Source organism: Amblyomma americanum, chromosome 6 (assembly GCF_052857255.1).
Source record: "Amblyomma americanum isolate KBUSLIRL-KWMA chromosome 6, ASM5285725v1, whole genome shotgun sequence".
Lineage (NCBI taxonomy): Eukaryota > Metazoa > Arthropoda > Arachnida > Ixodida > Ixodidae > Amblyomma > Amblyomma americanum.
The window spans coordinates 8,278,725-8,292,610 of record NC_135502.1 but is presented as its reverse complement, the minus strand read 5'-3'; the positions used below and the strand labels follow the sequence as shown (position 1 = coordinate 8,292,610).

At 42.9% G+C, this 13,886-nt stretch overlaps 1 protein-coding gene across 23 annotated transcripts in view; it reads left to right on the top strand.

Annotated features, from left to right (window-relative positions):
* Nucleotides 1–4,971: 4,971 nt before the first annotated feature.
* LOC144136245 (cytoplasmic dynein 1 intermediate chain 2-like) overlaps nucleotides 4,972–13,886 on the top strand; it is a 51,378-nt gene continuing 42,463 nt past the window's right edge. For 12 of the 23 annotated variants that reach the window (XM_077668436.1, XM_077668430.1, XM_077668424.1 and 9 more), the window contains exons 1-5: nucleotides 4,972–5,194; nucleotides 5,473–5,557; nucleotides 5,647–5,782; nucleotides 6,866–6,972; nucleotides 13,540–13,563. In XM_077668436.1, the coding sequence (XP_077524562.1) occupies nucleotides 5,081–5,194; nucleotides 5,473–5,557; nucleotides 5,647–5,782; nucleotides 6,866–6,972; nucleotides 13,540–13,563 (466 nt within the window). In that variant the 5' untranslated portion in view covers nucleotides 4,972–5,080. The remainder of the gene's footprint in view (nucleotides 5,195–5,472; nucleotides 5,558–5,646; nucleotides 5,783–6,865; nucleotides 6,973–13,539; nucleotides 13,564–13,886) is intronic. The other 11 variants (XM_077668439.1, XM_077668438.1, XM_077668435.1 and 8 more) reach the window with 1 other exon arrangement.

The window sequence follows — 13,886 nt, the reverse complement described above, 5'->3', positions numbered from 1 at the left end:
CTCGAATTACATGTGCTGGGTTCTCTTTGTAATGTTCTACTTCCTTCAAGCTCTGCTCATGTCGTTGGCAGAACTGCTGGAAGGACTGTATGAACAAGCGGTCAAAGTTTTTGTGCCCTTGCTCATCACTGCAGCGGAAAATGTGCTCCGCAGTGCACAGGGTGTGAGTTACGAGCGCTGAAGGCAAGATTAAGCCTCCATTATTCCTGATGAAAATAAGGACACTTCCGATGTCCTGTACAAGCATCTCTAAGCACGAGGTGCAGTTTATGCTCTTTGACACAACCCTCACAATAAAACCACCTATGTAGGACACTACCTCCGTGCTAAAATTGATGAGCCCATAGCCAAGACTGCTGTAGTCTTGGTCAGTTGTGGCAATAGCAATGTACATATCTGGTGACTCTTCAGCTTCATCATCGTTGCTTCTGTGCACACACTCATGGGCCACTGTTGCAATTCCCTCAAAATCTGGGGCAACATTGCCGGTCGTCACAGGCCGCACATCTGCATGCACCAGTAGGCTTCGGTATGCGTAACGGAACTGCAGAGCCGAGGGGTTATTGTTCCATCCCCCTCTCTGGCGGATGCAGCTAAAGAACATTTCAAGGTGATCTTGACTGAACCTGTATGGGCAAATGTAGCTGTAACGAAAATGAAAACACCATGATAATTTGCAATTGTTTTCCTGCCTTGGCAAACAGAATGAAGAAAACATATCTCCATTCCTAGTTCCTTGTTAGTGCAACGAAGCGAAATAACAATGAAAGCTTATCCAGTGAGTTCAGTTTCTAGTAGTGCTCAAAACGGCATAGTTATTGCTTAACTTGTTTGTTTTATAGCCAGTAAAATTCTACTTTTAGTCAGCTATGCTTATTTGCATCATGTCTGTTGTAGCCATGGTAATATGGAGAGCCTTCTGCCTTCATTTCTGATAATTATATTTTAATCAGTTTTTGTTGTCGACTTTATATAGCTTCATTTTGAATTCTATTTTCATGGAACACTAAAATAATTTGATACAGTGGTATTTATTACTTATGCTTCCACCACAGTGGTAAAATGACTGGATTGTTTTGCATTTTTATTGCTTTTTTGTTAACTTTCTCAACTTTCCACTGCCCTCATTTGTAACTGCAACAACATGAAAAATACTTTTCTTCTCCATTTACTTTCAAGAATTGCAGCATGCTTATTCTGTAACCCTGTGCTGTCCTACTGTGGCTCTGTACTTTACTTTTGACTACGTTTGTTATGAGCAGCAATACAATGGGCTAGAGTCACGGGGCTAGAGTTTGGACTGGCAGGTATTTTCTGTTATTGCCTTAATTATTCAGCGATCGACTAAAACTGCATGCTGTAAGCATGTCTAATAGGATAGTATTATTTCTATAAATTGGTTTTAGCACATGGTTTAGAGATGCTTTCCCGTCACTGTCACCTTGTCATGCTTTCACTGTTGGTGCTTTGGTGCATAAGGTGCCTTCAGCTGCATGGTTCAGCACCATGCGAAATACCCTATGGTCTTGCACCCTTTTTTATTAATAAAGCAGCACTGAAAGTTTTTGTTCATTTGGATTGCGCACTTGTGTATTGCCATGCATTAATTGTATATGAAACACAATATGCAGTACTACCTGCAAACAGTGGAATCGGAGAGCTTCTGGGCGAGTTCTGCATCACTCTTCAACAAGAATGCGAAACTTATGACAGACATTCTCCTTCCCGAGATGCATACGAGCTCACGGAACGGAAGACGCAGAGACATGAGCTTTGTAGATGGAGCATCGTCTGCTTTTGAAAATTGAATGTTGCTACTCGCAGCGGTGCTTTGAAATCCATTGCAGTTGGACTGTGCGAATTTAATATATCAAAGGAGGCCCTGAAACAAACATCAAAAGAAGATTGCATTACTTATGCAAACGAGAATTTTACTTCGGAACTCATTGAACAACGTCAGCAATAAATTCTGCGGTTCCACCGGACCCATTGAAGTTTTGTATTTCAAGCTCCTTGGCAAACTTTATGCTTTTGCTCACTGATGCACTGAATGTTTGTGCAGCCAGTCGCACTTTCATAATTTGTCTGTAGTACTCAATATGGGCCCTCCAAAGTTTATTTGCTGCTCGAAGACCTTCAGCTTCTTTCAGGTCTTGCAGCTTTTTAATAAAGCCCCATTCGATTGACTGCAAAAGACAATAAATATATTAGAGACGACACACTTTATCAGAGTTGAATATCTTGGTCCATATTCATTGCTGTGCAGTGTTTTTTTATTGCTCAGGAGGTTTGGGAGTAATTTTAATCCATGGGCAGCATCGAATACCAGGAACACGGTTCTTGATTGGTTGCAGGGATAGGGGAAGGCCATCACAAACTGCTCACTTGTGGCTTCATGGATCCGAGAGTCAAGAAGCTTGCCCATGGATACATTAGCAGCTAGAGCATCGCATACAACAGCAACAACGTTCAGCGAACATTGTGTCAGTTGCTCGATGGCCTCATTAACTATATCTCTCAGTTGTTCCCCACTGAGTCCATTGTTGAGGAAATATCCGAAGGGAATTTTCCATGGAGCTGCCACGCAAACTGCCATGAGCATGAGAGCATCTCCAGCTAATGGGGAGTCATCTGTTTCCAGTGAACTCTGACTGTTCCCCAAGTCAGCGTAGCCAATTAGTTTCCCTGTATTAGTGTCCATCTCGCACCTTTTCCTAATACTCATTCCATCTAGCATCAGGCAGCAAAGCCGCTCTCGTTCATTTTTTGTTTCAAATGACGTTTTGATATGATTGAGATCTTCGCTTTTAAACCCTGGCCATGCATCAATCACTTTGAGCCAGGTGCGAATTGTCTGCCAGCTGGACATTGGAAAAATGCTGGCCACATATTCATATGCCCTTGGAGACTGATAATACAGTGTAGTGGCGAACTTCCTCATCTCACTGTATCGTCTTTGTGATGGTGATTTGGGCTTGTTAGAGTGCCAACTTCTTACAATCTCTCGTGGCAGTTCTCCAAATGCCTCCAGTGCTTCTTGTCCATTTGGAGAAATCAGTTGTTTTTCTTTCATTTCATTTAGAAGGCTTTTGAGGTCAATCATTCTCTTCTTATTTTTCTTTTAACTGTTGTGAGGCTGAATAAAGTTTTCTTCGGGCAACAGACAGCTTTTTCTTGACTGTCCGCAGTCGAGTTCTTGGAGATCGTGAAGCAATGTATAGGTGATCGTGGCTTACTCCTTTCTTTTTGCTGGAGCTTTTCAGAGACGGTGTTATCTGTGGGCAATAGAATACTGTATCAGCAACTAAGCTTCCATAACAATCTGTATATGCATACCTTATGTTGCACTTTCACTGCTGCTTTGGCTGTGCTCGTTGCACCTTGGTCCTCACTGTGCATCCTTGAGCTTGCACAAACAGGTGTAGCCGTCTGCTCAGGCAGAAAGAGTGTGTCAGAGGAGACAGTGCATCATCTGACTTTTACGTGTTACCTGCAAGTACTTGCGTGGAGATTTCCATGGTGATGCTGCTACTGAGCTGGGGGTTTGTGGTGCAGATATGTCCTGAATAATTGTTTTTTTTGGGGGGGAAAGGAAATGGTGCAGTATCTGTCTCATATATCGTCGGACACCTGAACCGCGCCGTAAGGGAAGGGATAAAGGAGGGAGCGAAAGAAATGAAGAAGAGGTGCCGTAGTGGAGGGCTCCGGAAGAATTTCGACTACCTGGGGATCTTTAACGTGCACTGACATCGCACAGCACACGGGTGCCGTAGCGTTTTTCCTCCATAAAAACGCAGCCGCCGTGGTCGGGTTCGAAGCAGAAACAGTTTTGACGCGAGATTCTTGCTATTTATGTACAGCATCTCACCTGCTTTCGCTTTCGTGGGGACTTTCTTGTGGGAGTGTGCAAGTGCTTGCAGGGGGATTTGGGTATAGGTGAGGTGACCGGTTGGCTGAGATGCATCGTCACACTAATAACCTGAAGTAGGAACATTTTCACTACCGGAGACACCAGCATTCGGATGCATGAGACACCAATATTCGGATTCATTCTTTTGCCTGCAAGCGTGGGGACTTTCTCAGTGGTAACAGCTCGTGAGGACATTGTCTGTGAACTGGCTGCTTCTGGGCTTGCGTGCTCCTGCATATATATGCCCTAAGATAAAAATATTGTTGTCTGAAGCACTGGCCTTTCTGCTCACTTAACCTTACCCGCTTGTGTTTCTGTAATGACGTACGTGGAAGAGACTGAAGACCTGAAATAGCACCGCGAGATGTGCTTGCAACCTAAAGTATAAATATTGCATGAGCTGAGGCACTTGCTCTATTATAACTTATCACCCTATGCACACAGACTTTGTGAGACACCACGACCGACCGCTGTCAGAATTCTGTTTAATAATGTAGACATGCCCGACACACAATCCCTAGCATACGTCGGTAACCTACAGCTGCTACAGCAGACGAAACGAAAACGAAACTTACCCAAGTTTTTGTGTACAATTTGAAACAACAAAAAGAGTTTGGTGTAATGCTCAAACATCATTTTTGATGTTTAAAGTTTTAGAGGTCTATATTTATTGTATTTTGTGTAGCTGTATTAAAAATAATCGCTTAATTTTTAGTAGCGCAAAGAATTAATAAGTACAGGCAACTATGGGAGTAGCTAAGCCACCTTAAAAGAGTTTAGTGTTGACAACCTCCTCATCGCGCTTTACCCCCCTGCGCGCCTATGCGCGCCTACTCAGTAGCGCAATCTGTCAAAAAAGTAAAAAACCATCTCAAATAAATAAATCAAAACAGTTTTGTTTTCAAGCTTTCAAATATGTTTCAATTTTATTAACGTTTTAACTTCTACAAAAATTAATTTTTGTTATTAATTATTAATGATAATATCAACGCAGTTTACAACAAACTGAATGTGGCTTGTAGCGCCCTCTCCAGATAAAAACTGCACTTATAGTTTGCTGTTGTCGTGGCCTGATGGGAGGACGGGCCGCAGCCTTTGGGTGTTTTCGGTGTCGGTGTTAGGGCTCCGGCCAAAACTATCTAACACCGATTTCACCTCAACCTGCTCACAATGGAGGCCAGAAGAGCAGAGTTAGAGCGGAAGCGCCAGAAGTTAGAGCAGCTACGCATGGAACGGCTAAAGAAGAAAGAGGAAAAGGAGAAGAAAGACAGCAGGTTGAATGACGTAAGCCGTGGGTTTTCTCCTATCTCTACCGATGCACTGAGGATGCTTGACGCGCTGCGGTGAAGGTGTGTCTCCATTGTAGCACTGCCGAAAAGAACTCTAAAGCAGCCAAGACACACGGCGGCGCGTGACCTTTTGGGAGCCACAGGCGACCGCCGGGTTTAGCATCGGCATGATTGACATCTGTAATTACAGTCGCCGCGATTGCCCCGTTACTTCAGCCAAATGCTCGCCGTCGCCCCTCAGTCGGTGTGTCAGGCGCGGCCAATGTTTCGCAGGTGGATGACGGCTTAAAGTCGAAGTCGGAGCAGTCCTTCGATCCTGACGAGCTGTTGTCGTCGTTGGGAATAACGCTGACGAGAGGTGAGCGCCGTCCAGCGCTGCCGTTGCGCGCCGATGTAACGCAGCTGTGTAGGGACGAGTCGAATGTTGGCGCTCGCTTTGCCTTCCAGATTTAAGCGTGAGCAGCGTGTCCACACCGCCGACGGGCTCGCCGAACGCAAGCAGCAATGCTTCTAGCCTGGATCATCAGTCCCTGCCAGGGCAGCAACAGCAGCTGCAGCAGCAGGCACCGACCAAAGCACAGAAGTGAGTGCGATCTGCGTCGTGTCGTCGCGGCGGACACCGATGACAGGGAAAAAAACAGTAACTAAGGCATAAAGTTCGATTTGTAAGGTTGGCTTGGCCGATGTGCAGGTAGGTGCAATATGACAAGGGAGCCCCTGTGCACAAAAAATTGGTTTGGTTTTTTGGGGAAAGGAAATGGCGCAGTATCTGTCTCATATATCGTTGGACACCTGAACCGCGCCGTAAGGGAAGGGATAAAGGAGGGAGTGAAAGAAGAAAAGGAAGTGAGAGGTGCCGTAGCGGAGGGCTCCGGAATAATTTCGACCACCTGGGGGTCTTTAACGTGCAGTGACATTGCACAGCACACGGGCGCCTTAGCGTTTTTCCTCCATAAAAACGCAGCCGCCGCGGTCGGGTTCGAACCTGGGAACTCCGGATCAGTAGTCGAGCGCCCTAACCACTGAGCCACCTAACCACTGAGCCACCGCGGCGGGTACACAAAAAAAAAAAAAATTATTTCTGCATGGAAGTTGAAAATTTTTTACGGATAATATTCACCTTGAGAAAAACTATTTAGGATAAGGGAAAAAGTGTGCATGTCACTTGTGCTTTGGAGTGATCATCAGTTGAATGCGAATGCCGCTTTCCTTTTCAACGTGTGTGCAATGCATATCGCTCTCCCGTGGCACAGTTATTTCAATTATGTTCTTTTCGAGGAGGCTTGATATGCACGATTTCATAAATCTTTGCAGAAACATGGTACTGTTCAATATTACTAGCAAATAAAATTTTAATGTGTGTTCATGCAGCCTCTCCCTTTTCCAGAATTTATGTGGGCCATACTTAAGCAATTCCAAGACTGAGCCACAACATTGCATGGCTTCTCCACCCCCCCCCCCCCCCCCCTTTTTTTTTTCCCTGTCACATATTTTCTTACCATCAGTTGCACTCCTGCACCTTCCTTGTTTCTAGCAGAGTGGTGCACTGCGTTCATTTCCAGCATCGAAGTCCCCAGTGTGCTTGCATTCTGTGTGTGTCATGCAAAACACAAAGAAAATCTCATGGAAAAGCCGCTCTCAGTCTCAAACTTTTGCTTTGTGACAGGAAACCGAAGCTGAGCATCTGCACTGTACACCAGACCAACATACCTTCCCGGGAGAATGTCACATACAACAAACAGACCCAGACCGTACCATCTGGAGAGAGAGATGGTGAGTGTTCAGAGTGCGGTTGTGCCTTCATGTGCTGCCTCTAGTGTTTGCTTTCTCGGCACCTTATTCAACTTTCCAAAGCACTGCTGGGCATTCCCCACTGTCTGCGTAGCCTTGCTGCCCTCACCTGTAACTTGTGTGGATGCAAGATGGGGCGCTATAGCTGCCTGTTCTTGCTGTTTGTGTGTCAGCTACTGCAACAGGACTGGAGGGCACCAACTGATGGAAGCAGACAAAGCGTGCACAGCCTGCCAAAGCTTCCCTGGCTTTGCTGCATAATGGGGATCATTTAGCATCACCCAATATCCTGAACTTAGTAATGTTGAGGGCAAAAGTTCCTTGTACATACTTGTAGCGCTGGGAATATAGAGCTGTGGTTGACCTAGATTGGGAGAACTGGTTGTCTGTAAACTAGACAAACGACGAGTAGTAGTTGCCTGAGCCTCCAAGCCAATGCTTATCGCTATAAAGGCTCTATCTGTATTCAAAGCCTTACAATTAACACATATTTTTTACCCACCCTGGTAAATGCCAGTGTGCTCTCAATGCATGTGAACTCTTTCTTTAGTCTGGAAAAATGGTCATATTTAGTGGGTTCTCGTTAAATATTCTTGGTCCAAGGATTATTTGGTTTAAAATTTTATGCAGTACATCAAAACAGTTCATTAAATGCACTTTTTATTATTATGAGCTTCTTTAAAGTGTTTCATGCCTAATTGTCTTATTTTAATCGTGAAATCGATTTTTAGATATGATTTGTGATTTTTTTATTGATTGATTGATACTGTTAATCCTCGCTTGAAGGTCCATACAGAAAGGGAACATAATGCAAGCAAATTTAATAGTTGGAAAGACATGCTTGTTGTCAAAATTTAAAATAAAATGAAGCATCGGAATATACAAAATGTGTGCCTATCCAATAACAAATACTTCTGAAAAAAATTAAAACATTCTATCTCACACAGTTTTCTAGCTGGAAAAATTTTACTACAGGCCTTATAGTTCAGCTCGCCACTGGACAAAGCAGTTGGGCAAACCAGTCACAGCGCAGGTCACATCAAAACCTGCCCAGTTTATGTGGAAACACTGCAGCGTCAAAAACCTTTTTTAAAACGGCTGCTGAGTTGAGCTAAATGGGCTCAAATAAATGACCAAGGCACTGTCGCTGATGTTTTGAACTGGTTCCCCAGGTCTTCTTGCCGTCCGAATTAAAGCCTGGTGATGAGGCAGCATTCTTAGAGTCACTGTTACTTAGATCACCGACAAAATCGACCATGGATGCAGCTTAATCATGAGATTTGTGTGTTCAGGGCGCATGCCACACTGGCAGAGGCAGCCATTCTCAACCTCTACTCTGTGCTGTTTTCACAAGCGGTTCAAAAATAGCCACCACGTGGAGAAAAGGCAAACTGAAGAGAGAATTAAATTGTAGTTTTCTAAGCTTCAAGGCAGAAGGTGCTTGTTCAAGGAAGGAGCAGAAGCTTTTGAAATTAGCGTTCACATCCATCGTTAGCAGGCTAACGATGGTCAACGGGCTGGGCACGCTGGGGAAGGACCCCTGAGTTGTTACAATTCATTTGCAGCCCTAGACTACAATAATTTCTCTTTTTTCCTTCATTTCACCCTCTCCGGCTTTGTCTGCGCTTCTCTCTTTTTCTGATACCATGGTGGCTCAGTGATTATGGTGTTTGACTGCTGATCCAAAAGGCGTGGGTTTGATCCCGGCCGTGGCGGTCGCATTTCAATGGAGGCAAATTGCTAAAGGCCCGTGTACCGTGCGATGACAGTGCATATTAAAGAACCCCAGATAGTCAAAATTCCCAGAGCCCTCCACTACGGCTTCTCTTCATAGCCTGAGTTGCTTTGGGTTGTTAAACCCCATAAAATCCAAAATTCTCTTTCTCAAATACCACTTGTAGAAGCACACAATTTTTGTTGCCTTTGTTAGAAAAAGTGTGTTGCTAAAGTTGCTAATGAATGGTGTATGCATGTGAAGGTTGTCCTTTTCTTTAATATGTCGCAATAAATAGCACTGTGATCATGATTTCACATTGATGTTGTTAGTAGTAATCTTTGTATGCAACGGAATACATAAAGATCTACCACTGCAGTAGCTGCGGCTGTAACAAGGCTGCTATTGCGTGGAGTTGCTTTCATATTGAGAGACTATATGGAATGATAAGCTCCAGACTTCATGTTTAGGATTGTGTCGCGATCAAAACCATTTTGTGTGCCTTGCCTTTGTATTGCCTGGGGTTTTTTTTTTTTTTTAGCTCCACTGCAGCAAGGAATTGTCTTGCAAAGATTTGTTTATGCGTACTCATTTGTCTCGACATATTTTTTTTTTACTTTTGTGAAAAACGTGATGCAACCATTTTTCTTGTGCTCTGTCCTGGCTGCGATGTTCTCAGCGGTGTAGCTTCAACATCTTAGAGCATTCTCTACTGGATCACTATGGGACACACACCCGTGCAATTTTATTATTGTTTTGAAATGTCTCACCTCTAGAGGCGAACCTAAACACTAACGTTCATGCGTGTTCTTCTCTGCTAGAGCAGCTTTGAGTACATTCTGAAGCAGGTAGTTTCAGCAAGCAAACACCCTTTTTTTTCCTTTTTTAATTTGTGGGCATGTGTACAATTCACAGGGTTGCATTTATTCACCACGGCTTCTTGAGCAAGAAGCTGATGATATCTCTTGAGATTCCTCAAGGTGGAGGCCCCCAGTGCACACAATTTCCTTCTTTTTCTGTTTTGTTTTGAGTATACTTTTCTCTGTACTTTTTTCTTCAGTCTATTTCCTTGTCACAGGCTTGATGTGATGATATCTTATCTATCTTTCATTCTAGGCCCTATTTTCAACCTCTTGCCTCTTCCTCCTCTGGGTCGGCTTTATATGTGCTGGTAGCCCATCCGCCTTCATTTACTGATATGTGGATAGCTTTGTCCTCGTTTTCATTTTCTTTTCTTTGCAATAATAGCTTCGTAGGAGGCTTTCCATCACTCTCATAGGTTACCATGACTGAAAAATTTCTTATTCTCCCGCTGGATAATTATAGTGTCATTTTGGTTGGGCCAGGGTGTGAATGCTCTCGTGCAAAACTGTCACAGTTTCCTTTTCATCTTGGAGGGCAAGAAATTCTGAGGGTTCTTTCTCGTTTATGTTGTCTGGAGGCATGGAAGGGAACTTGCTTTTATGGGGTTCTCAGGCACCCCGTGCGGCTGCCTCTCTGGCTTTTGCCCCCTTCTGTGTTCCATGTGTTCCTCCGTTGCAGCCTCATTGCATTCCATCCAATAACTGCAACTAAAACAGCGTGCCGGAGACATTTAGAATGGTTTTGATGCTTGGGGAATTCGGACCCTTGCACCACCTTTCCCAAGCCATTTGTGTAGACTTTCCCACTCTCCACACAACTGTAAATCCAGCGCACTGGTCGAGAGGCAGGTTCTCCACCTGTGATCACAGAACCATTGGCTCTAGCCTATTCAATTCTTGACGACATCTTTCTCGCAGTTAGGCCAAAGCAGTGTTTATTTTTTATCAGATTTTTGCAGACGGCTCTTGACATTGCCCCATAACTTTTGAGGTTTGTCTGTGCAGGATAAGCATAATGCCACTGGTTGCCTTCATCTCACTGTGTGCAGTGGATGTTTTTCAGAGAGGCAGGAAAGGCCTCATGGAAATTAAAGACAACTTTTTTGTGTTCCTCACAGAAGTAGACACCTTTGTGTTAATTGATATAGTAATTTCAAAGCTACAATGTGTGTCATAGTTTGCAGTAACGATTGTATTAAGTGGTCTTGTGGGTCAGAAAGTGGTGCTGTGGGAAAATAAGCTGTGCACATGTTCAGCTACACCTGCATGTGTCCAGAATGTGTATGTGCTGTTGTACACGCGCAGACATTTCTCTCCTTTCTTTCTCTCCCTCTTAACTGCTGCCTGAAGGCTCTTTAACATCCTCACCTAGAGAGCATGGACATTTTTTCAAGACCCGAAAAGGTTTGTCCCTGCAACAGCACATGGGCTTGTAGCTTCATTCTTCACCAGTGTTCTGCATTGACCATTGAAAGTCTTAACGATCATCTCCCTTTTGCAGCTTTTTTTTTCTTGTACTATGTGTGTCCTTGTGTCTACTAGATGTAATTGATGTTTGGGGAAACTTTGCCGTGTATGCTTGAAGCGCTGCATGTCACGGTGGCACCTCTTGCACAGACCATTGCAAAAGAGATGCAAACTGTGCGGCAACGGTGGTAGCTTTTTTTTTTTTTTCTTCATTGACAGGGCATGCAAAATTTGAAGGGTCAATTTGTAGCAAAGGCATCTTTGCCACAGCAGTAAGCTATATAAGGTGTCAGGTTGTAAGGGTGCTGACAGTACAGTGTAATCGTATAGTACAGTTGTCTTTCCCACTTTTCACAAGTATTTACTCATTTATTTATTTTTTTGTTATTTACCCTAAAAGCCCACCACTGGGCATTACATAAGGATTGAATTTTTTGAAAAAACCAGCAACACGGTAACAAGTAGTAGTGACAAAATAGACAAACTTGAGTAAACAGCTGAACACAAGATAAAAAACTGTGCAAGCAGGTCAGTACAAAAGGCAAGCTCTGTTATCGTTCAACATACCATAAGCAACAGAACATAAACAAAGTATAAAAGGTACTGTAAAATATGCAATGGCATTCATCAGTCACACCGGAATCAAGTACTATGATGCATGTTCTGTGTTCCAAAGTGTTAGTAAAGCAGTCTGAAAAGACGATGATTCAGTATAGCTGATGATGCTAGGCAGTAATGTGTTCCATTCATTTATTGCCAACACCAGCGGCGAGCTATGATACTGTACTGGCGGACTTAATGTGCAAAATCCAGGTGAGCTGAGCACTGAGGCACAGGGAAGATGTAGTAATTCGAGGAGAATGGTTTAGCATATGAAAGAGTGATAACTGGGCAAACTGTGCTTCAGTGCTGATGCACTTTGATGATGTATGATGGCAGAATGAATCCGGCTACTTTTATCTTGTACTGTCTCGAGAGCTTTTGTAAGATTTGCATGCTAGAGGTGCCATATAATAGAGGTGCATTAAAGAGGTGACCTGATCAGCATGGTGTAGGCACTGTACCTTATTTCTATTAAGGAGAAGTAAACGGCACTTTAAAAGACCAATTTTTTTACACACTTTGCTAGTTATGTATTCTATCTGAGCATCTCATTTTAGGTTATAACTGAAAATACTCCCGGAGATTTGATTCATTTGATATATTCAGTTGTCTTGCTATTTATTCATTTATTTATTTATCACTTTACCCACAGTGCCACAAAGGGCATTACGTGGGGGGGGATACAGAAAATTTTTTAAAAATCCAGGTGAATTGTCATGACACAGCATTGTGGTAAGATACATGGAAAAAGAACATCACAAGAGTGAGCCACAAAATTAGAAAGCAATATTTCTGGCATAAACACAAACACGTGTCACAATGCACAACAATTACAGGAACACATTCCTTGAATTCAAGAGAACAAAAAAAATCTTTTTTGCATATTCACTTTGCACACATACATACACTACACAAGCATTGAAAAAAAAGCGACCATTTCCAGAGGTCCTAGTGGCGACATCTTTGGGTTACTGGTTCCAGTCTGAAATTGTTCTGGGAAAAAACGACATTTGATATCTTACAGATTTGCAGCCTATATCTTTTATTTTATTCATATGGTCTTGTCGTAAAAAGACATAATCAGGAGGATCTGAGTACTTATCACGCCGAATACCTGTTCGTGAATAGAACATGTTATGAAAAAAATTTCAGTCTAAGCATCTTCCTGCACTTCCCTAATGAAAACCAGCCAAGGCTCTCCTTAGCGTGCGTTACACTGAAGTGTCTTGTATAATTTCCGAAAATATATAGAGTGCCTAAACTGTGCACTCTTTCTACTCTCAGAATGTCATTTTTGAGCCAGGGATCGGCATATTCAGGTACAGGCATATTCAAGTGTGGACCTAATATATGCTGAGTACAATAGCTGTGTAATTTCTTCGATATGGCGGTGCCATAATAAGTCGGGGGTAAAAACTACGCCAAGATACCTACCTTCGCTCCTGGGAACAAATGTGCTACAAGCGACACAACAGACACATACACACGGCACAAGCGCAAACTAACAACTGTTTATTCCGTATTTCGCTCATGGAAATTAGCTCAGTAGTGTTTATGAAATACTTGTAATCGTGGGTGGATAGCTTTTTTGTAAACGACATATACACTGTTTTTTGCAAATTGATATGCCCCAAGCACTGCACCACTCAACAACCCTGTTCAATTCGTGTTGCCAACACCACAATCCTGCTAATCATTCTGTAATTATTTTGCAGCATTTTTTTTTTTTACAGGGTATAATTTTGTGTGTTTAATTTTTCTCGCGTTAATTTGAAGAGTTACTGTCAGGTGTAGCTTTTTTGGTTTGCTTTGCTTTGCTTTTGCTTTGGTGTTCACAACCATTCCTTTTCTTAGTTTGTACATGGGGTCAAATTCTTTTTTTTTTTTTTTTTCTGTTCACAGCATCAGAGCCAGCTGGAAAATCTGGTATGAATACATCAGTTGTTGTTTTTTGTTTTTAACTCTCTCTGTTTTGGTACTGCTGAACGGAGTGCATCATTTTGGAGAGGTGGAGGTTCTAGTTGCATTTGGTTCAGATTTGAGCTTTGGAAACACAAGCATGGGTATTTTCTTTTTTATTGCCTTTGCAATGCTAACTGCCAATTGCCTGTCCTTTCACATAATTTTCTTGCACCAGTATTTACAGGCGTCAAATTCTGTGCTAACTTTGCGAGTTTTGTGGCAGAGTTGTGTTTAAAAACAACCTATCATTGTGCATCAACTCTCGCATTCTTTTCTGTAGCAGAATA